This window comes from Natrix helvetica (assembly GCF_964273705.1).
Source record: "Natrix helvetica genome assembly, chromosome: 1".
Taxonomy (NCBI): domain Eukaryota; kingdom Metazoa; phylum Chordata; class Lepidosauria; order Squamata; family Natricidae; genus Natrix; species Natrix helvetica.
In genome coordinates this window covers 126393553-126417634 of record NC_138548.1, presented here as the reverse complement: position 1 = coordinate 126417634, position 24082 = coordinate 126393553, and the positions used below count along the sequence as shown (strand labels likewise).

Genomic DNA, 24082 nt, shown 5'->3' with positions numbered 1-24082 from the left:
CACATGTCTTTTTTCTTTCAATGCATGCACTTTTGATTCAGCTGAAAACCTGACTGCACTCCCAATACTTTGAACAGGAAGAATTCTTCCCTAATCTGGGGAATCTGTCAGAAACACTAGATTTCAATTGCTCAGAATCCCCAACCCATCTGGCCAAGTCTTCCAGCAGTCTTGTAATTCTCCAGCCATCGTGATCCATTTGTATTTTCCCCACAAACTGTTTTAGCTACACGGGGGCTAACCAACTTTGTTGTATACATGATGCACAATGACAATAAAGGCTATACTATTGAGCCCGCGAGGGTTTAATGCTTCCAAGTGTGCAAGTTTAAATAGGGTTGGGAGGCACACATCTAAGGATCGCAGTCTGTGATTATATTCCTATATTAGATAGGAAAAGGAAGTAGAAGAAATGATTCTGTCCCAAAGCTGTTTGCCTCCGCTTCAACTGCTTCCATTTCAAAAATTCAGTTACGCCGTAAAGCTGAGCCAGTACATTTCTTGAAGTGCACAAAGGTAATCAATGAAATGTCATACAGATGTTAAGGTGGAGGACAGGCATCCCATAGCAACTTTCAGCCAATCACATGCAGCTTATAACTTTCACACAATAACTTACCTGCTCCTCCTCCCTGAAGGAACTTCAGGAATGCGTAGATGCAAATGGTCTGAAGCACTATGTGCCAAGTCTCTCTCTCTGTGAGGTCATCCACTAGAGGGTAGGAGGACAACAGTTAACCCAAAAGTCACAATCCTTTAACCTGACTTATTCGCCTGTCCTCTGCCAATCCCCTGCATAGACCTTTTGGCCATGATTCATAGATCAATTGCTACGATTGCTCCTCATTGCTTTCCTTTGCATGCATAAAGTCACCGTTAGAAAAACTGCCTGGCAATGATGGGAGTAATAGTTCAACACATTTGTAAGGTTCCAGGTTGCTAGTAGTTTGCGACTCAGGATTTCTGCCCTGCATTCAGCATGAGGTTCCCCACCAACACTCCTTGGAATCCCCAACACGACCATGGGAGGGAGGGGAGAGAGATGGGGGAGGCGAGAACGGAGCAGAAAAAAAAGAAATTCTGTGTTACATACACAACTCATGCCAGCATATTTTTCTCCGCTCCTTCTATCCTATCCTCCAGCACGTTCTAATCTCAAGCTAGGCAGAATCATAGTGGGGCCGGTCTCAGGCAATACATCTCAAAACTGAGATGCTATGCCATCCAGCTCATGTCATAGCATGGCATCCTGGCCTGAGCAGTTCCAGAGTAGACTGGCCTTACTAGATCAAGAGGAGGCAGGGTTAAAATCAGAATTACCCAGCAGTGCTCTGCTAATGAATCTCTTCTGATAGGACAAATCTCTCTTGCGGGAAGAAAGGGTAACTACAATCGGGGAAGCTTAGGAGGGGTTCTGTCAAGCTAGGATCTAAGAGAAGCCACCTAGATGCAGCTTGATGTGGGAAAGAGACATTCATCATCAGCCATGGATGGTTAATAGGCAGGAAACAGCTTGATGAGTATCAAGTGGCCTCCTACTGGGAGCTCTTCACCTTCATCCCAGCATCCTATCCCCAAATTGCTTTGAATTCAAAGCAGCCTATTTTCCTCCCCTTCATCCTCTTACCCATGTGTAAAGATCTTCAAAGAGGCCTTTCTTCCAGTATTGGGACGGGAAATAAATATATTATGTTCTGACAAAAAGAAAACAGTGGGAGGGGCCTTCTCGGTGGTAGTGCCCAATTTTAAAGCTTTTCTTGAATGAAATATAGTCGGCAGCCTCCCCTTTTTCTCTTTTGGCACCCCTATCAAAACATTGCCTGTTTTAAACCTTTGAATCTCCGTCTGACTGCTGAGGAGCGTTGGAGTCATTTTAGGTACCGCTGCCTTGAGATCCCCGGGGCGCAGGGAACGCTTTCCCCTCTTGGATTCATCTTCCACACCTGAACAGGCAGCCCAGAACTAAAGTGCCACATTCTGGGTCAGATCCTGCTCTCCCCCGTGTGGATTCTCCTCCTTCGGCAGTCAGTCACGGGGACGAGGGGGTTTTCTGAATGTCTCCTCCGGCTCGTCCAGCCAGAGAGCCTCCAGTGGAATCTCCTTGCTGCCTTTGTTCCCCCTTTCAAGGAACCGCACACCAACAAAGGTCCCACTCCCAACCCCCTGCTAGGCTGCTGGGAGACACAAAGGCCCCTTGTTTGTTTGCCGCCAGCGGCACTTTGCTGGGTAATCCTAACTGGCAGGGTGGGTGACCCCCATCTGGCTGTGCCCCTCTTTTGCCTTTCAATCCTTCCACATGGTGGGAAGAGGGGATCAGGAAGAGACTTCTCCTCCCACCCGCCCACCCACCCCCATTTCCATTTTATTTTATTCTGCACAGGGTAGGTGATGCTAAAACCATCCAGTTCCCAAACAAAGGTATAAAGTATACTATTTTACATAGAGAAAATGACAAACGCAGGGAGGGATGGGGGGGGGGGGATGGCGGGCAAGTGACCTCGAAGGAATATGTGTCAACCGATTTTTTTTTTTTAAACTAAGATGGTCGTTCCACTTTTTTTTTTAAAAAAAAAGCATGAAGAACCAAGGCTGGGTAACAGTGAGTGTCCCAAAGCCACAAAGTGTGAAGCAACACAGTTCCAGCCAGATTTCCTTGGGTAAAATTTCAGATTCACATTTCAACTCTCCATGTCTCTCCAACTTCTGTCCACCTCATGATGTGGCACAAAAGTACGTGCCAAATTTGAACCTTAGAAATAAGAGACGCTCGATAGGGGAAAAGGTTTGACAGACCCGTCATCCAGGCAGAGGGTTTAATTGTCCTGCACCGCCTGTAACCCTCCTGTGTTTCCCCACCAAAATACTGAATGGGAAACCTATGGTGCTCTAACTTTCACATGACATGTGTCTCTCTCTCTCTCTCGACACATTTCAATCCAGGGACGTAATACACAACGCATTACATTAAAAATAGTCATTAAATAACAAAGCAGAGAAAACAATTCAATGGAGGACTAACATATTTACAGGAGACCTACAAAGAAATAAAATTTAAATGTAGAATTAAGAATTTGTAAGTACCCAGAATGCAATCAATGTACTAAACCTGACAACTCTAGGAAGAGCCTCACACCAGAAATCCAAAAGTTGATTATCACTTCAGAGCTTTAGGTATACAATGGAGCAATTCAGAAGGATCATTAATTAAGTCCATCATAATTTTGAGTTATTGAATGAGTCATGATTTAAATGTATTACAAATATATTTGTATTATTGGGATTACTATTTCTTTGAGGGATTTTGTATTATACACCACAATATGGTATATGTTGAATCTAGTGGTATAAAACTGAAGAAATGAAATAATATTATGCATCTCACTGTAATCCCACCTAAATTATAGATTACTGAATTATAGATTACTAATAGTTTACTAATCATAGACTGATATAGAATTAATCTACAAACAAAACATTTACCAAACTCATTCCCCTGCTTTGTAAATTTTTAAGAACCAAGATCCTTAATTCTATTCCTGAAAACTGACAGGCAGCTGAATTCCTTCCCCTCCTCCCACCCATCCATAATAGTAGTACAAGTGAGTCAAAAGAAACAGATAACTACATTAGGTGTATACGTGGAGGATGCTGGTGGTTGCTAGCCTTGTGAGTTGAACGCACAAAAGTTTCTACGAGAAACTGTGGATCAACACACACAGGCTACCCATAGTCCTTGGTCACTCTATGCATAGTCCATAATTATCCAGCTCATCTTCACCTCCCAGCTGAATAGGCTGCTCTTTTGCTTCAGTATAGATTTGGGAGTCACATCCCACCTACTTGGATGGAAAGGTCTTCAGGGAACTTTGAGAAGCACTGTTAATTCCCAACACCCTGCTAATGGATACTGATGTGGTGTGCATCGCATCAGAATTGTCACATTCATTATGGATAAACACTGTCACTGGCAGGGTGCTTTATGAAATATTGCTCCCTCCACTTTACTACAGCTTCAAGTAGAACACCATAAGCAACAGCAAGACTGTTAAGAAAACGGGACGAGGCTGAAGTGACCTGCTCAAGAGCACCATTCCCTTTTCCACCCTTTCTATTTGCACATGTGTGTGAGCAATTAAACAAGTATACTGGCCATGGGCAATCTAATAGTTTTATCACTAAAGCATGCCCATCATTTCCTGTTGGCAAAGGTAAATTGCTGGCTTGACTCAGCAGGGATAATAACCATATTCGTAAGCCCCTTGCTGGACAAGTATTAGCTTTAGAATACAGGTTGTCCTCGATTTACAACATTTAGCGACATTCGAAGCTACAGTGGCATTGGAAAAAGTGAGTTTTAATTGGTTTTTACACTTACAACCGTTGCACCATCCCCATGGCCCACGTGATAAAAGTTCAGATTCTGGGCAACCGGCTCATATTGATGATGATTGCAGTGCTCTTAAGCCATGTGATCACCTTTTGCGACCTTCTGACGAGCAAAGTCAGAGGGGAAGCCAGATTCACTTAACAACTGTGTTACTAACTTAGCAGTTGCAATGATTCACTTAACTACTGTTGTAAAAAGGGGGCAAAATTCACCTAACAGCTGTCTTGCCTAGCAACAGAAATGTTAGGCTCAACTGAGGTCGTACGTCGAGGACTCCCTGTACCAGACTGCTGCATTCAGACGAAGCACGGGCACAGGATCTGATTGAAAACTGCAGAGCAGAGCCTCTTGCAGGTGGGCCTGAGGAAGACAAGTGTCCCTGCCTTGAAGCTACTTAGCATGTAGGACAGAGCTGCCCTGCTCCCAGGGGCCTTCTCATCCAGCCATTTTGTATGCCGTTTACAGTTCCATTCCTCCCGCCTACAGGGATTCTTTTGTAAAGTCTAAAAGTCAGGGCTGAAAGGCAGGTCTAGAGTCCATCCCCTCTATTCAAATACCTCTCAATAGCTGCCCTGAATTGGCACTCACAGTGCCCACCAGGGCATGGGAACCTGGCAAACGCCAACAGTTTCTACTAACAAAGAGCTAGCATTCCTCTCAGAAATTCAACAGAGAGTTAGCCTAGAAGCATGCAGGATGGGAGGTCATAGTGGGGGCTCAGGATTCAAGATCTGGTGAGAGAATAGGGAGAGGGGTTCGGGAGAATTTAAAAAGCTCCTTAATTCACATCTTCCCAGTCAAAAACACTAGCGTGATCCCCGGTCCTATAAAACCGTGATCCGGTCACGACCCAAGTGATCTGCTGTCATTTTACAGATCAAGATGCAATTTTCCACCTAGGGTCCAAAAAGTACACAAGATGGAGATGTTGGGGATGGAAGAAGGGCAGGGAGGTGGGCAGAGGAAGTGGGAATAAGACAAGAGGAGTTGGGGAAGTGCAAGATGAAGCCACTGTTTTTACCAAGAAAGGACTTCCCTGAAGGGATGAGTCTTGATGAAGAACAAAGATAGAACACAGAAGAGACGGATGACAATTTTTTAGGTGTTTTCTAGGTGACATGAAAATGAAGTGGCAGAACTATCAAGAGTACATTTGCTGATAGAAATGGTGTGCATTCACTGTATAATACCGTGTTTCCCCGGAAATAAGACAAGGTCTTATTTTCTTTTGACCCCCCCTGGAATAAACGCTTGGCCTTATTTTCGGGGAGGTCATTATTTTTGAGGCGCAGGAGGTGGCCAGCGTGGTCACCTCATGGCTGCTGCTGTGTTGCAATATTTTCGGGGGAGGGATTATTTTAGCGCATGCACTCAAAAGCCCGATTGGGCTTACTATCTGGGGAGGACTAATTTTCGGGAAAACAGGGTAGGTGTGGTATTAAATTGTCTCTCTCATCTGCTGTTGTTCAACACCAAGGGTACTTCTGATCACATAAAGGAGCCCTCGGATCTGATTTCCCCCTCTCAAATCTGCAATGCCAAGTAGTACAGCTGAGCGCTTGGCTATCCCAATCCATTGCATCACTTTTTGCAGATGGATGGAGGTGCCTCTAAAGGACAAGAGGAATGTGTCCTGACACATGTAAAGCTCTTTCCCACCACCTATACGTGTCAAGCATTTTGCTGGCAGTCACTCTGGAGAGTGAAGTTGGTTAAGAGCCTCGTCAAACATTGCTTTGCAATCCGTGCTTAAAACAAGTGCTTGCTAAGGGCTCACAACTTGAAGAGCTTCCAGGCGGCTAGGGCTCACTGAAACAAATATTTGTAATGATCAGAAACTTAACAGCTAATACCAAGTAACTTAGCTGGGTCGGTTGTGTTTGACCCTTTCTATGAAAATATTCTGCATTCTGTAAGTAGTTGTGTAAGGGCACCCTCTGCTGGCAAATTTGGAGCACTAAGTAAAATAGAGGGCATTTCTTACCACTATCGTTCTCTCTGAGAGTATTTGCAAAACTCTCCCAGACACAGAAGAAACAACCCACAAGTTTGGAAAACAAGCCTTCATCCCCTATGGCACAATGCAGGGGTGAGCAACTTAAAACCTATCCCTCTTTGATTCTTTCCTGATTATATCACTGAGTTTGAGTTTCTTATTATTTTGGCCAGTGGTGGGGTTCAATTTTTTTTACTACTGGTTCTGTGGGTGTGGCTTGGTGGGCTTGGCTTGATGGGCATGGCTTGGTGGGCGTGGCAGGGGAAGGATACTGTACAATATCCATTCCCTCCCCACTCCAGGGGAAGGTTACTGCAAAATCCCCATTTCTTCCTGATCAGCTGGGACTCGGGAGGCAGAGAATAGATGGGGGCGGGGCCAGTCAGAGGTGGTATTTACCAGTTCTCTGAACTACTCAAAATTTCTGCTACTGGTTCCTCAGAACTGGTCAGAACCTGCTGAAAACCACCTCTGATTATGACATGGGAAACAGACCAGACCAGAAGGGTAAATTGAAAATAGGCTTAGCATAATTATAAAACACAATGAAGAAAACTCTTATGTACCTCCTCTAGAAAAAAAATAATAATCCCAATTTGCCCATGTGTGTCACACAGCTTCTCTCATTTTGTACCACCAACCCACTCACTGTATCTCTTAAATCAGGGTTTTTTCAATCTCAGCAAACTTAAGATGTGTGGACTTCAGCTCCCAGAATTCCCAAGTCAATGCTTAAAGAACGAGGTTCTCCCATATAACACCTCTCCTGCGCGAGCTGCACTGGCTTCCTGTGGCCTACCGGGTGCACTTCAAGGTGTTAGTTACCATCTTTAAAGCGCTCCATGGCACAGGGCCTAGCTACCTGCGGGATCGCGTTCTGTCCCACACATCCCTGCGACCTATTCGCTCGCACAGGGAGGGACTTCTCCGGGTGCCGTCCTCCAGAGAGTGCCAGAGGGCGACGCCCAGGAGTAGGGCCTTCTCTGTGATGGGCCCTACCCTTTGGAATGACCTCCCCCCAGACATTAGGACAATGACTGACCTCCGCTCCTTCCGCACGAAACTTAAGACCCACCTGTTCCGACTAGCCGGCCTGGCTTAATTTAGAGCTTCTCCACCTCTTGGGCATTTTTAATTTTAATTTTTAACTTTAACTATCATTGGGGTTTTTTAATTGTTTTAAATTATTGTAATTTATTTATTTATTGTTCCACCTCCTCCATATTGTATCGTTGTAACCGCTGCTGGTGTACGTCGCCCCGAGTCCCTTGGGGGAGAGGGGGCGACTAAGAAGTCAAAATAATAAATAAAATAAATAAAGTCCCTTCGGGGAGAGGGGGCGGTCTAGAAATCTAATAAATTATTATTAATTATTATTATTAAAGTTGCTAAGATTGAGAAACACTGCATTAAACCTTTCCACACATCATTGTGCAATTCCTGCTTTACCAAAAGTTTGATCATCCCTCCCCTAGGAGGCAGCACTATGCCCGCCTGCAAGACTCCCATTCTTCTTACCGATATGCTTGTAGTAGATGGGCACAAAGACATTGATGACACGCTCTAGTCCCATAAGCATCAGGCAGAATATCACCATGCCCTGAAGTGGGTAGTTCTTCTTTGGCCACATGTATTGTACAAGGAGGAGTATTTTCTTGCCCATATCCTTCCACGTAGAGGTGTTCTGCCTGGCATCTGGAAGCAGGGGCTAAAATAAGGAAGAGAAAAGAAGTAAATGGGAAGGGAGGAGATTTGGGGCAGGTTTGCTGGAAGTATTTGAGAAGGTTGCCCCTTTTTCAATAAGGCAGAAACAAGAACTGATAGGTAAGAAAAGAAAAGGAGTTGAAAGGATAACCATCCCAGGCTCTCTTTAGATAGTAAGATAGGCAGCATATAAATATTAATAAATAAGGAAAACATAGACTTTTCTCATTAAAAGGTATAGAAAATAGCCTTTCCCATCCTGGTACACTCTCCAGAATGCCAAAGCTGCACTCTCAAAATCCTAGGCCACAATCTTGGTCATTTGGAACAGAATTCCTGGAAAGGTGTCCTCAACTTACGTAAGATTAGGGAAAGAAGAAATTAGGAATGGTCAAACAATCCAATGACTTTTCAGGTATCTCATTTCAGGGGAAGAAAACAACCTAGGAAAACATAATTAGAAAGAGTCCAGAGGGCAAAGCTTTTATCCAGAGCCATGTTCATGAACACTGCTAACTAATAAATTAACATACCGGTACATATAAACAGGAAATGAGTTACAATAAGCCATGGGTTCAGAGGCTCCTCTTTTTGTTCCTTCTTCCTAGGCAGCCAAGGAGACCACCAGCCACAATTCATTGTCTGGCCCAGAATTGTGGTTGCAATAATCCCTACGTGGCTTGAACAGTTCAACTTTAAAATAAAGTAACTTATTTGAAACTAACCTTAGCTTAATCTTTAATAATTTGCTATTGCAAAAGACACAACAATCCATGAGTGTCTAAAAGCAGAGGCTTCTAAACATCTATTTCCAGTTGGGGGAGTTGGCATGTGAGCTTAAAGTTCATGAAATTTTCTTCCCTGTGTGTATCATAGTGTAGTGGAAAAGTAGACAACAGTTTGTAGGTCAGGAGATGCAACACAGCTTTTATGAATCCAAGGGCTGCAGTGGAGGAGGTATATAATGCAAATAAGCAGGATTAGCTTTTTCCTTGTTTCTGGAGACAATTTTTTTTGGTAATTGGGTTATTTTAAAAACTACCTTAACGCCTTATTATTACAGGGCTTACACTACAGCTTTTCCACATGCTTCCCTTTGGCCACAGACTGACTGTTCCTCCTTTGATGTCATAGCCAAACATAGCTTTTGACTATGGCTATTTCCAGATCTGACAGTATGGGGTGGAATCCTTCCTAATCCTGGGAAAGGTTGTAGCCCAGTGGAAATTGTCACTTTATGCAGAAGGTCCCAAGCTAAATCTAATATCTCCAGATAGTTAGAACAGACTCTGACCTGAAATCCTGGTGAATTGTTGCCAGTTAGTCTACAGCAGTGATGGCGAACCTATGGCACGCGTGCCACAAGTGGCACGTGGAGCCATTTGTCAGGGCACGTGAGGCGCTGCCCTGTCAGCTGGCCAGTGCGCATGCGCGCGCTGGCCAGCTGAGTTCACCTTTTTAAAAGCTATTTTTCGCCTTCCCCAGGCTCCAGAGGCTTTATAGGAGCCTGGGGAGGGCGAAAAGAGCCTCCCCCGCCCCCCCGGAGGCTTCAGGGACCGTCCCTGAAGCCTTCAGAACGCTTAAAACCACCCTCCGAGCAAACCGGAAGTGACTTCCGGGTTGCTCGGAGGGTGGTTTTAAGCGCTCCAAAGGCTTCAGGGACCATCCGAGGCTTCCCTGATGCCTTCGGAGCGCTTAAAACGACCCTCCGAGCAACCCAGGGAAGCCTCCGGACGGTCCCTGAAGCCTCCGGAGGGCCTCCGGGGGGTCGGGGGAGGCTCTTTTCGCCCTCCCCAGGCTCCTATAAAGCCCCTGGAGCCTGGGGAGGGCGAAAAAAGCATGTAAAAATGGGGGGGTCGCGCATTGTGCGCACATACGCACTGGGGGTTGCGCGTTGCATTATGGGTGCGGCACGCCCGCACTCGACCCCCCTGCGCTCCCCCCACTTGTGGCACGCGAGCCAAAAAAGGTTTGCCATCACTGGTCTACAGTATGCGAACTAGATTGACCAATGGCCTACTTTGGTGTAGTAGCTTTCTGTGTTTCCATTGTACTGGGACTCTAATAATTTATCTTTCTCAAGTCATTCTTCAAATGAAACATGGGAATATCTGATCCCTAGTATACCAGCTGTATTTTCACATGTACACATATCAACATATTTGATAGTAAACACCCACACTTCATCTGTTTTATTTCTAAATATATAAACATTTAAAGATTAGTTATGAGTAATAGATTGTTATGCCATTAAAGCCTCAAAGTATTTCAAAACTTGCTATATTCCTAATGATATACCACATTTATCTTCAATGTTTTGTTGCAACAAATACAGTACACCTATCTCACTGAGGTTTTTAAAGTGCACTTTTATACATTAGGAATCATGGAATCATAGAGCTGAAAGTGGCCTTGGAGATCTTCCAGTCCACTGCCCAAGGCAGGAGACCTTATACCATACTAGACAAATGGTTGTCCAATTTTTTCTTGAAAACCTCAAGCGATATAGCAGCACAACTCTGGAGGCAAGCTGTTCCACTGATTAGTCATTTTCACTGTCAGGAAATTCCTCCTTATATCCACAGTGGATCTCCCTTTGATGAGCTTCTACCCATTGCTTCTTGTCCTGTCTTCAGGTCCTACAGAGAATAAATCAACCCCCTCTTCCCTGTGACAGCTCTTCAAGTATTGGAAGACAATTGTTAGGTATCCTCCTAAGCCTTCTCTTCATTAGGCTAAACATACCTAGTTCCCTTAGCCATTCATCATGCAATTTAGCTTCCAGAACAGAGGTGGGTTGCTATTGGTTTGCACTGGTTCGGGCAAACTGGTAGCGTTCTTTCGGGCTTGGTCACAGAACCAGCAGCAACCCAGTCTGGCCACGCCCCCAAACTGGTTCCGGGTTTGCCGCTGCCGGCATGTTTTTTAGTAATTTTTTCATGTTCTGCGCATGAGCAGAACAATTTACAGTCAACTGTGCATGCACACGCAGAGAACTGGCAGCAACCCACCCCTGTTTCAGACCCCTTATCATCTTTGTTGTCTTCTCTGCATTCTTTCTAGGGCCTCAGCATCTTTTTTGCATCATGGCGACTAGAACTGGATGCAGTATTCCAAGGGTGGCCTCACTAGTGCAGTACAGAGCAGTACTATCACTTCCTGTGATCTTGATGCTATCCCTCTGCTGATGTAGCTTAGGACTGGGTTGGCTTTTCTGGCAGCTGCAGCACACTGTTGTTTCATACTTAAGTGGTAGTCCATCAGGACTAATTAGGATATTTTTATATAAAGCTATATAAATATTTGACCTATGATCAGTTAGATGCTCTGGAAAGGTAAAACAGGACATAATGATTGCTCTTGCTCTAGATAACTATGAAGCAGCAATATTGAAATACTACTTGCATATTTCATAGAAACAATAACAGGGAACAGCAGTTGGTGGTTGAGCTGCTGCTGGATTTCAAGTCTCACAATCTTTAAGCACTCACTGGTCTATATTATAATAAAGTCTATAGGTCTAAAATTCCTTATCCAATAATAATAATAACAACAACAAATAACAGCATTATATAGACTCTTCTTTTCAGAGAGTCTTATCATACTTTTCAATTTGTTGTACAAATATTATGACAAGATGAAACTAGACATGTATCTATTTTTAAAACATGTTTTATCATGTTAATATCATGCTATCATATTAAAATATGCCTACTAACACTTGTTAATCTGCAACGAATAGAGGGACCTTACTTTTAAAATAGTGTACAAATGTGGAAGAGAGGAATGATCCATCTCCTTCCCAACCATAACTTAGCACCTTTAAACCATTTTTTCCTAGTCTAGCACACATGACTAGCAAGTGAACTGAGTGGGAGTAAATAGTTTCAAAATATCTGATCACGTCAAGGGCTAGAGATCAAACCCTTATCTGGCTTCTTTCCAGGGGGCATTTCTTGAGATGAAATTTAGATATCACACTATTTCAAAATCTGTAGAAAAATAGCCATTTATTAGATAGAGATGTGTATTACAAACTTAGCACTCATATTTCTTGTGAAGAGTCTTGAGCATCTGCAAACATTATTCTCAGCCTTTTCTCATTAAGTCTGTTTAGTTTCTGAATAGCATGTACAAAGAGCTGCTGGTAGATCAACTATCAGTCTGACTCAAAGCCACTGGATTAGCCTCATAGTATGTTCATGTCCTAACAACTTTACACTTTACCTTTATTTTTCTTTCTCTGATACAGTACAGTGGTAGAGGCTGTAGAGCTGAATGATTCTGAGAAATTCAGCAGGAGCTGCTCCATTACTGAGTACTTGGTTTGGTATGCTTGCAGTAAGGGATGAACTCATTTTTATTGTAACAAAACCTGATTTAAAGTCTCGGAGCTTTCTACAGTGGTATAAGGCTAAAGAATCCACATCTTTTCGTCAAACTATCTTTTGCTTTTCAGTGTTTCAGTCAGAAGTCCTCATTGCTTGAGTCAGTTTTAGTTGAAGGGGCCAGGGACTGAATTTGGGATCTTTGGCATATCAAGCAGCTGCTTACTTACTAGGCTGTCAGCATTTGGGTTCAAGTAAAAGTTGTTACTCTATAACATAATGATGTTTCTAATCCCAATCCGATCTCCAATCGAGATCAGCAACCTGGCAACCAAGAATGGGAATCCTCCAGATGCATTGAGCTAAACTCTCATAAAATCCATCAAAGTAGTGAAGAGAATGATAGGAACTGGCAAGATTTTCTATGATAAATTCATTGCCATCTTTGTAATGGTACCTCCCTCTCACAACCTATTGCTGGCAGATGGCTGGTGGGGAGGGGGGGATAAAAGAGGAACATTAACAGTAAAAGTGTTTAGCACATTTAGCACAGCTAGTTTAAGGAGTTGCTGAAAGGAGCTACATTTGGGCCCCACGAGCTCTGAAGCACTGCTATTCAAAACAACAACAACAACACAGCAAGATTTATCCTGGACAGAGGAAAAGAAACTCACCTCGCTGATTTCCACATCACGCTCATCTTCATTGATTAAAAGCATGTAGGGTTTTCGGGGCAGCCCTGGGGCCTTGATCCCCAAAATGAAGAGGGTGAAGGTGCTGATGTAGCGCAGGAACCACAGGCTGAATTGGACCTGGGAGGAGTGGATTCAGGTCAGTGGCACTCTTCAGCAAAAGCTCCCCTTCTTCCTGCCCCACCCCTCCAATGGCTACAAACCAGCAGGCAGTGAGTGCTTCTTCTTCTCCAACGCCCAATTCCACAGTCAAACGGAGGAGAAGCTGGCATTTCACTGGCCAAACATAAAACTCTAAAGCGCTCCTCCAAAGATAGGTCCACCAAAATGATGGTCAAAGCACTGAAAACACTAGTTTGTGAATATTGTAGCCAAGAACAGAGAAAACTGCATCAATTACAAAAGGGCCCCACATTTTATTTTGGGGGGGGTAGCAAATCCCAGAGACAGTCCCTCCCAGTAGCTTTAGGGAGCGTTTAGTGGTAATCCTGACACACACAACACCCCAAAGGCACTCAATCCCACTACCTGGGGGAAGGTACTTCCTGTTGCTCCTTCCCGCCTCTTCCTGTCCCGAGAGGCCTGCAAGTGCAGCACAGAAGCCCTAGGAAAGCTCAGTCACATGACTGAGCTGGCAGGGCAAGAGAAGGGATCAGGCACAGGAGAGGCTGGCATTTAAATGTGGGCTATCAAACGGATGGGAGATGAGACTTTGGGGACCATCTCACTGGCAGTTTGCTCTCCAGGGACAATCTGTGCAAGCCAAACATTGCTACTGCTACTTCTCCTTGGATGTCCCTTGTGCTAGGCTAGGGCATTCTTAACCTACAGTGACCTCACATCCTTTGTTTCAGAAAGTTGTCCTTTAGAGAATAGAATAGAACAGAATGTAGAATAGAATAGAATATAGAATGGAATAGAATGAGCTGGAAGGAATCTTGGAAGTCTTCTAGTCCAGCCCCCTTGGTGTCGCTCTTGAATTTTGGAAAGCAAAGCTATACATGTAAACAATTGTTTTGTCCTTATGAATCTCTTTTGGGTTTGCCCCCCTCCCTGCCCTTTCAGGTTTGTTTCCTATTTTTTCCAAGAAAATTATGGTCACTGTACTTTTAACCTCATACAATATGCAACGGGATAAGAAACCAACAGCTACTCCTGCTCTTGCCATACCTTATACAGGTCGCCCTTGACTTATGACCGCAATTTATGTCGCTATGTAATTTATGTTGCTAAGTAAGAAATTTGCTGAGTTTCCACCCATTTTAGGACTTTTCTTGCCACATTTATTAAGCAAATCACTGCAATTGTTAAGTTAGTCACATGGCTGTTTAATGAATCTGGCTTCCTCATTGACTTTGCTTGTTGGAAGATGGCAAAATGTGATCATATGAACCCGGGACACTGCATCCGTCATATATATGAACCAGTTTTCAAGCATCCGACTTTAAAGCGCATGGCCATGGGATCCTGCAACACTGCAACAGCCATAAGTGTGAAAAAGGATCATAAGTCATCTTTTTCAGTGCTGTTGTAACTTCAAATGGTCACTAAACTAACTGTTGTAAGTCGAGGGCTACCTGTAAATTTATGTGAAGACCCATCAGAGCCCAATTTCCGACTTATAAGGTGATTGCATGAGCTGGCAGTGTGGAGTGGCATAGCTATCTACTCAGAGAAACAAACCTGAGGTTGGCCTGTAGTAGTACTGTAATTCAGATAGGTAGCTTAGTAACAAATGCAAATTAGAAGACCCTGTGATCTTCGACATTTTTGAATTCCAATTCCCGATTATCTATGATAATGGAAAGGCTATAAAGGAAGCAATGGGCAACTCATTAATAAACCAGTAAACTATCTGCACTACAAATGGAATTACATTCTGTCTTGTTTTTCAAGTTTTAGAGCCAGGAAACTGATCTTCAGAGAGATGCCCTTTTGTCTCATCGTATTCCTAGAGGGGAGGAGAAGAGGAAGCAAGCCTTCACCTCTTGTACATTCTTGCCAGAACAAAGAAATGAGAATTCAGTTTGTGGTTAGACTTGCTTGGTAAGGGAATACTCATAAAGTTTCTTCCACTATTATCAACATTTAAAAAGAAAGTGATTTGCCCTACTTGCCCTCATGTGAAACTGTTAAGCAATGATGATTAAGCAACAATGATTCAGCAAAAAAATGCTGCCATGAGGAAAATGAGAGGAAAAAAGAAATAAGCAATAGCTTGCACCAAGGGCAAGTTCTGACAGATTAATTCAATGCTAGTCCCGTTCATTCAATGCTAGCTCATCTCCTTCTTTATTTTCTATAAAATATCAGCCTATAAATAATCTCTTATAATTCTCAAATCTAAAAAAGGAGAACGTCTGTCTCTGATATAGGAGGTCTTCAATTGCCTGTCAAATCAAATGTGTCCATTAGGTGAAAAAACCACACCTTATTTCCCTCCCATATTAATTGTAATACAATTAAAATCCACGCCAAAGTAGACATCTGTATTACTGACAATAGCTCCATATATATATAAGGCAGCCTAAGGGACATAGTATGACTATGTCTCAATCAACATGTTTCTGTAACAAATCATTTCTAATTTGTCTGTCTTCATTTGAACTTCAAAGTTACAAAGCCTTGTCTATTATAAATATGGCACGATCATGGAAGGATCAAAGGAGGCTCAAGTAAGCAACACATTATCGACTAAAAACTCCTCTATTCTACTTTCAAAATAGATTACTGTTATTTCTTCAATATAATTGATTTTCATAACTTAGTGCTGCACATGGGGAAAAAAATTCTGCTTACTAACATGAGCTGTGATTCAGATGGGCTGTTTCATACTCATTCACAACTTGACTTGAGATAGATAAGGCTGAGTTATAAATTAAGAGTAGAAAACAAGTTTTCCGAGATGAAGTTCCCAACAACACTCTTTGGCACTAGGCCCTGCTGTAAATCATGCTATACAATATACAGAAATTAGATTTACTTACTGCCAGAGAAACTGTATCATCTTCCTATACCATATCATCCCCATGACCTTATTATGACCCATCCTACCTTTTGGTTAGTGTCTTTTAATTCCCACCACCACAGTGGGCTGTTCCATGAGATGAAGGCCAAATTCTCAGAAGAAAAAGCTAGAGCCCAGAAGAGGAGAAGGATTGCTCCATGGCCTCTAATCCGATCTTGCACCATCACCCTGGTGCGTTCCAGGTGCAGCAGCCCAATCGAGGTGGCCCAGCTAATGGCTGACAAGCAAACATTCAGCACCATATATCCATAAAGTTCTTGGGTGCCCACCACTTGCCACAGGAAAGTGCAGAAGGGCATAATGGCGAGGAGTAGAGAGACCAGGATTTGGATATAGTACAGGCGGGAGCGAGGGATATACTTTGGTTCCATAGTGCGGCAGAACTGAGCATAACAGGCATACTGCAGAGCACCCAATAGGAGACAGACACTGAGTAGCACTGCAGGGACCAGTGTGAAGTAGAAGCAGGGGGACAATCCATCTTGAGTCCACGCTTGTGCCAGGGACTCATTTCCCTCACAATAGCTGTGCAACACCACCATCCTGCTGGTTAAAAAACTGTGGAGACACCAATAAAATAAACAGAAGAAGAAATTAGGGAACAAATTTAGACACATTACATAGAACTTCAACCCCGTTGACATGACAAGTTCTCTTCAACTCATAACAGCATTGTACTGTACTGTAGATGTGAATATTTATTTCATTTATTCATTACACATAGTTTATATACAACCCACTTCCCAAGAGTCCCGGTAGTTTACAATTATAGAACTAAAAACATAATAAACCTATAATTAAAAAAAAAAATCCCTGAAGAACTGCCGACAAAAAAAAAAAAAGGCAGCAGATCAGTCACCCCAAAATCACATCTTGGGCATAGCAAAAGTTCCAACTCTGTGTTTACATTTGTTTTAGATTTTTACATTTTTATATCATCATCAAGTTTAGGTATTCTGTATATATTGACCATGCTCAAATTATCCTACTTCACACACATTTATGAGAAATCCTAGTTCTTTAGGAAAGGCTCTAATGCTTGAAAAGTGAAAAGGAAAGAAAAAGGGGATGACCAGCAGCAAAGTAGATGGATTCAGTTCCAACAGCGATGAGTCAGTGCCTATTGAAAGACCTGAAGGGCCCAGTTAGAGACAGATAATTGTCCATGCTGTTGCTAAGAGTTGACGTAGACTTGATCACATATAATATTGAGTGTATGATCCCCAACCTGGAATAGAGACCAAGCTACTGTGATTACTCCTATTTTTGAGAGATGTAGTAGTCTCAAGGCATTTGGTGAGCACCTAGTGGACAGAACTTCTGGGAACTGCAGAAAGTGCTTCTGTCATTGAAGAGGAAAGGAATAGACCTTAATAAACCTATCTGGGTGTTGATTTATATATATGAACTATATTGTGCTATCCAAGCTGAGGAACCTTGTCCCAGAATCTTTTGCATCTCTTTTGACTTTTCTCTGACTTCATGAGGCTAGATTTCCCATTGCCTGAATTTCGTGCCCAATTGGGATTCTCCTGCTTCCCCTGAATATCCTCTTTTCAAGAGTCAGAAACAAATCTCTGCTTCTGCTCACAAGACTGACATTTGCATGCCTACCTATCTTGCTTCTCCTCCTTTATTTCACCTTGTCCTTTCAGAGGACATTTAAATGGTACTTGAATGTTGTTATGACCACATTTTGCATGGGGGTTTATAGGCACGGGGCGCAGACCAGTGCTTTGCAATTGTCCTCAAGGCCATCCCCACAATAAGTATCAGCTGTTTCTCCAAGGCCTGTGAACTTTCACAGAGAAAATCGTGAATCGATCGGGAGTCCAAGGCTAACAGCAGGAGCTCCAACCTAGGCCACGTGGTTTATGATGACAGACCCACGACTCCAAAACATGCCTGCCTGATCCCCTGCACGCAGCTGAATTCCAGTAGTGCTGCAAATAGCCCTTTGCCCAGTGTTTTCAATCCACTCCGTTGCTCTTCCACTGGATTAAGGGAAAAACAATATAACCGGGGTACTAGGTGGGGGCAAAGGAAAACGGCACGAGACTCTGCATCCTTAGGGCAGCGATGCTTTGCTGGGCTCGAGATCTCCCATCGTCCGCAGCCATCACGGCCAATTGCACTCCGACGTGTCTGAAAGTAACTCCAACCGATCGATACCTTGTGCAGGTCTTGGAAAAAGCAGGTCCTGGGTGGGTTATGAAAAAAAAAATCAACCCAGGGAGTGCCGTGCTGAGAATCGGAGGTGAGGATCTTCGGTCACCTGTACAGGTGGAAACGTTGCCCCCCTCCCCTTCCCCGTGCGATCCCGTAGATGGGGGTTGCGCGTCTCCGGGCGCAGAAAGGATTTGGCGCAGAGAAGCCACTCTCGACCCTTCGCCTGGCCCACGTCCCGCTTGCCGGCACAGGAACTGGACGCTCCTGCTTTAACCCATCCGGCCCCTAAGATTTTCAAATGCCCTACCGGGTAACGTCCGCTTGCTTGCACGAGTGCCGTCCGGCGCAGCGCGTCTCGGCAGGGCAGCAGAAGCCGCGGCAGGCTGTACGGGCTCCTCCGGGCCTAAAACCCCGCCCAGGTACAGTACTGTACTTGCTAGCAGACTTCCACTGGGTCCTAGCTGCCGCTCTTTTTATTCTCTAACAAAGTACTAATCTGGGCTTCCCGCGTTATATTTCTGTCGGAAAATGAGTGAGAAGTCGTGAAAGTAGCTTCTCTCCCCAATTTTAATAATGGACCTATTCTTGCTTCCGCCTTTCTCCCTTCCCGTTGCTTCATAATAATAATAATAAAAGCCAAGCGTGTCAAATGTTAAGCAGCTGCTCAGTTTGAGTGAAGCGCTATCTACAGAAAGCAGAGCATTCAAGCATGAACTCAAGACCTATTTGATAAACATATGCTACTGTGAATGTTTACTCTGTGTCATAAAGTAAACATTCATAGCATCAGTTTCAACTGTGGAAACGGTGTGACCTTGCGTTCAAGGAGGCTGTGAAGGTCAAATGGGATTTACGCCCAGCGTGCCTGGCTGAAATCATTGGTGAGGAATGAAAATATTAATGTGATTCATGGCCAACACCTATCTACTGTTCATTACTTAGCTGAGCCAAGGGCCCAGTTTCAGCTCTGAAATACTAATGAAATGAAGATGTATATTTTAACATAGAGTAGGGAGGCAGATAGGGTTGATCACAGGATGGCAGTATTAAGTGTGATTGAACTTGTGCAGGTTAGTTATGTGTGTTGTATATATTGTACACCTAAAAAGCAGACAAAGTTCTGATTACATTGCCACGGCTGCCATTTTGACTTTTTTGACCACAGCCTGCAGAAAGATCACCACAAATTGCAGCACAGAGACATGGTAACTTCCTCCCGTTACTTCCATCTGGTAATCAGCCAGATTGGTGAAACAGAGTTAACCATGCTTAGGGGAAAGCACATTTTAAGAGGCAGAATCTATTGATATTATGGGTCTCATCTTCCCAAAAGATCTAATTCCATACATTAGGACCCTCTAGAAATAAAATAAACACGATTTCTCCTACTATACACTAGGAGAGAGCTTGCCTAGGCTGACATTTTCAGTTAACTGCATTGCTGAAAATCTCTGAAAAAGCAGAAAAAAATGGGTCCTTGGTGCTCTCTGAGCCTGCTTGTTTTCTTGCAGACGGGTCATTACCCTAACTAGGTAATATCATGAGTGCTGATGATATTACCTAGTTAAGGTAATGAAACATCTTCAAGAAAACAAACAGGCTCAGAGAGCACCAAGGACCCCTTATTTCAACCCTGAGCTATACAAATATTCTCCTTATAAGCAGCAAAAAGATTATCACCTTCTGTAAGAAATCTTAAGGTGCTATTTATGGAATCTCCCAATGCTTCCAATATTTCAAGATTACAAGCTATGGATACATGTCAGAGAAACTTGTATCACAAACATTTCAGTGACTTTCTTCCAAAGATGGCAAACTTTGGGCAAGTGCTGGCTCTTTTGAAAAGTTCGTTGGACCTGGAGTGCACAGTGTTAACAAGGACTTCCGTTTCAGAGAGCTCAATATTAATACGGTTCACGTTCACCTCCCCTTTACAAATGAGATAAAGATTTGGTTCGGAAATAATGATGCTAACAGTAAGAATGAGCAATCCAAGTGCATTTTTGAATGCCTATTATATATGAAAATGGATTCATCTTCCGTTTCAACCTAGTAACTAAAACAGTTGGTTTGGTGAACTTCAAGATCCTTGGCTTAATTTGCAGGGCATGTCTTATAAGTGCATTGCTGTATTGCCTAGAGCTCCCACTTCCAGTTTTGTGGCATTCGTGGTGTCCATAGTTTGTATGATTTTCTCTCAAGACGTGCGAAAACAAAAACAAGGCATTCCAAAAGCAAAACAGGAAGGCAACGTTTTGGATGCCCCTTTCCCAGTGATTTCACTTTGTCACTAGACGTATCCCTTGTGCCTTTCAGAAGCTGGTAGGAGGAAAGAAGTCATAGTGCTCACCAGTTTAGAAAACATTTTCCCAAACTGTAAGGGATTTGTATTTGCATCCTGGAAGGGAATATCTGCTCCATATATTTCAAAAACAAAAATGAAAGGTCTAAGTACCTCTACAGCCCCCCACCCCCAAATAATTACATTACTTTTACAAAGTTTTCCCAAGGTTATTCTAAATATTCAGATTAGACGCAGTGCTAGACAATAGGGCTAATATTCAATTCTAAAGTATCCCTATGATCTGCAGCAATTGTTCTAATCCTTTCACAATGGAAATATTTCGTATTTTTCCCCTCCATGTTAGTTTATAAAACTAAAATTATATATTTAAAAAAAAACACTGGACATTTACTCATACCAGCATTCTAGTAATGGACAGCTCTGAATGTAATATTTGCAGATATGATTCAGATTGTTATTATTCCTTGTACAATACTACTTCTGTAATAGTACATAGTACCAATAAAGGGGAATATTCGTAGTTCAAGGTTGAAATGAGGGATCCTTGGGCTTTCTGAGCTTGGTTGTTTTCTTACAAATATTTCATTATTCAAACTAGGTAACATCATCAGTGCTACTAGTTTGGATAGTGAAACATCTGGAAGAAACATCTGGATAATGAAACATTGCAAGAAAACAATTGAGCTGAGAGAGCACCAAGGACCCCTCATAGTACAAGTAAGCTATGTAGTCAATAAGCACCAACATCACTCTTGATTTGCAGAAAGAACATTCCACCTTTATAAAGTTTAATAAAACTAATTGTTTTTTTACCTCTTAACTCGTAGAAGAGTGTTATGTCAACACTAAACAGTTAAATGAAGAATCACATCTGTCTCAATATCTCAAAAGTGATGACATACAATCTGGGATTAAACTTGGTCCATTGTGCAAGCAGTCGGTATTAAGAGACAGTGGCTTTATGCCAAGATACACCTTTGAGAACAAGCGCATGGAGCAGGATATCCAAACCCTCCCAATGAGGATCATTTGACCTAAGGGCTCACACTCACTGTGTCCACTGCACTCAAAATAAATGTTGTATTTCAACTACTGAACATGGTTAAAGTGATTTAAGATGGCATTTGAAGTGGCATGTCAGGGTGAGTTGAAATCCTGGCTAAAATGTACCCTTTGCAGGTGGCTAACATAACTCTCTTCCATTTCTAATTTAGACTTGGGTGTAATGGATAATCCCACACAAATGGCCAGACCCCCTCAAAGAAGAAAACACCTCCTTTATTCAGTAGATACGGCACTGTACAGGAAGCTGGACAATCAGCTCTGCTTTACAAACCACTTGCATTATTCACATACAAACTGGCCTCCCTAATGCCACAAATAAACGTGGAGGTAGAAGGTGGCCATTCCATGCAGATGCAGATGGAGCAAAGATAAGAATGCATGACTCCTAGTACTTCCTCCCCCACTATCCTTTTGGCTAAGCTATGTCAAGATGGATGCTGAAGAAGCATCCATACTTAACCAGCACAATTCAAAGCAGCAATCTGCAAAGTGATTCTGCTTTCTACAAGGATATGTCAATATTGCTGGATTTCTCCATATACTAGTAAGGAGTAGGCATAATGCTGATCCTAGCTGTATCTGTAGTGTTAGACCATCCTGATCCAATTTGGAGCACTAAACCACAGCCACACGAAGGTGCGTGAGTTGTGCATTGTAGAAAGGCACCATGACACCGGGGGGAGGGGGAAGGGAGGGAATTATGGGAGCAGTAGTATCCCAGTGCCACACTGCAGGCAATTGGGTTGGAGGACGAAGTTCTTTTAGTTACTATTCTGCGCATGTGCGCATGTGCTGTAGAAGAAAAGGGAAATTAAAGCACTGGGAAACCACTGACATGATTTGATGTTCTGGTGGTAAAAATCTTTTTGCACAAAGGCACCTTACAGGTGAGCGGTAGTCGTACTCCAGACATCTGGACTACAACTCTTATCAGCCCAGGAAACAGCACCTGTAGGGTAGCTGAAAGTTCTTGAAAGTTCTTTTATTTCTTGGCAGACAACACAATGCAGTTGCAGCTCAACAACATTTCCCTACCCCATAGATCAGGGGTGTCCAAACTTGGGAACTTTAAGACTTGTGGACTTCAACTCCCAGAATTCCCCAGCCAGCATGGCTGGCTGGGGAATTCTTGGAATTGAAGTCCACAAGTCTTAAAGTGCCCAAGTTTGGACACCCCTGCCATAGATACTTGATAAAACTACTGGGAAAGAAATGATGACGAGTACAGAAAAATACTGAGCCATGAACTAGAAACAAGTCTGTGGAAAGTGAGGACATACTGTTTTTGTTTTCCTTCAACATCCTCCCCCCTCCCCCCCCCCCCCCGCCGCCAGTCTGGCTTTCTCAAACATGAAACATCCCTAGAAAAATCAGCTATGGGATCCTGCACAGCCTAGTCTGTGAAAAATGAAAACAGAATATATAATCTGGGATAATTTACTTCTTTAACACAAGGTAGTGGTTGTCAGTGATCATTGCCTAAAAGGCTAACGAGAATTTAAAATATGGCCCATTGTGACAATGGGCTCCCCCCCATCCACAAAAATAATCAGAAAAAATAGTGCTTAAAAGAAAAAAAAAACCCACAATAGTTCCTACTACTTAACTAGACCCAGCTAGCCTAAAAATAATACAGAAAGGACAGAAGACCAAGGGCAAGAACGGAAAACCAGTGTTTCTGCAGACAGTTTGAAATAGGGCTTTATCAGTTGAATTGTGAGCTTAATTAACTCTTTTTGTAAAAACATGAAAGTCATCCCTTCTTGAGTTTTTTTAAGATAGCTTTTTTTTTTTTGGCATACAAAATGTGGTATTTCCATGAGAGCTGCGTAATTACCATCAAGGCACCCAAAGAGAAAACAAAAAGAAAATCACGAACGGGGCAGCACCAAATTGGAGAAGCCAAGCAGGATATTAAGAAGTACTGTACTTAAATATGATATGCCTATCATGCCTCTGATAAGCACTGGTAGCGTCCACTCCCCCACCCCCTTCTCTCTCTCTCTCTCTCTCTCTCACACACACACACACTCAACCAACCCCCCCCCCCCCCAAAGTCTTATTCTTGATTCTGAGTCTCAGCAAGAGAACTGAGGGCTTTTAGAGCAGAATTTCTTTCAAGTCTTTTAGGCCGGGCATTATTTCATAAAGCTGACTTAGATCACTTCAGATCCTGGCTCAGGCAAACATTACCATGATAAACCTGTGATCTGATATGGGGGTAGGACATGAAATGAATATAGCCCCCCCAAGCAATGAGAAATCAATTGTGCCCAAAGAAAGGCAAATCCTGTGATAGAAATGACGGCACTGCAAGGGTATTCTTTTCTTCTAGTCTGGCATCAGTGTGGAATGGAAAAATCAAAGATGTATTCCAGGGGTGTCCAAACTTGGGAACTTTAAGACTT

The 24082-nt window shown here is 43.0% G+C and overlaps 1 protein-coding gene and 1 long non-coding RNA gene across 2 annotated transcripts in view; both read right to left on the bottom strand.

Moving 5' to 3' along the window:
* Positions 1-18920, bottom strand: part of ABCB6 (ATP binding cassette subfamily B member 6 (LAN blood group)) — a 45732-nt gene extending 26812 nt beyond the window's left edge. Inside the window, exons 1-5 of the mRNA XM_081934716.1 lie at positions 18612-18920; positions 16162-16693; positions 13090-13227; positions 7902-8091; positions 620-712 (exon numbers count right to left, since the gene is read on the bottom strand). Coding sequence (XP_081790842.1) covers positions 620-712; positions 7902-8091; positions 13090-13227; positions 16162-16677 — 937 coding nt within the window. The 5' untranslated portion in view covers positions 16678-16693; positions 18612-18920. The remainder of the gene's footprint in view (positions 1-619; positions 713-7901; positions 8092-13089; positions 13228-16161; positions 16694-18611) is intronic.
* A 2949-nt stretch (positions 18921-21869) lies between these two features.
* LOC309385280 lies at positions 21870-24049 on the bottom strand. The gene is made up of 2 exons (XR_014174193.1): positions 22849-24049; positions 21870-22705 (listed from the first exon to the last, which is right to left on the bottom strand). It is a non-coding gene; the product is annotated as an uncharacterized lncRNA (long non-coding RNA).
* Positions 24050-24082: the final 33 nt, after the last annotated feature.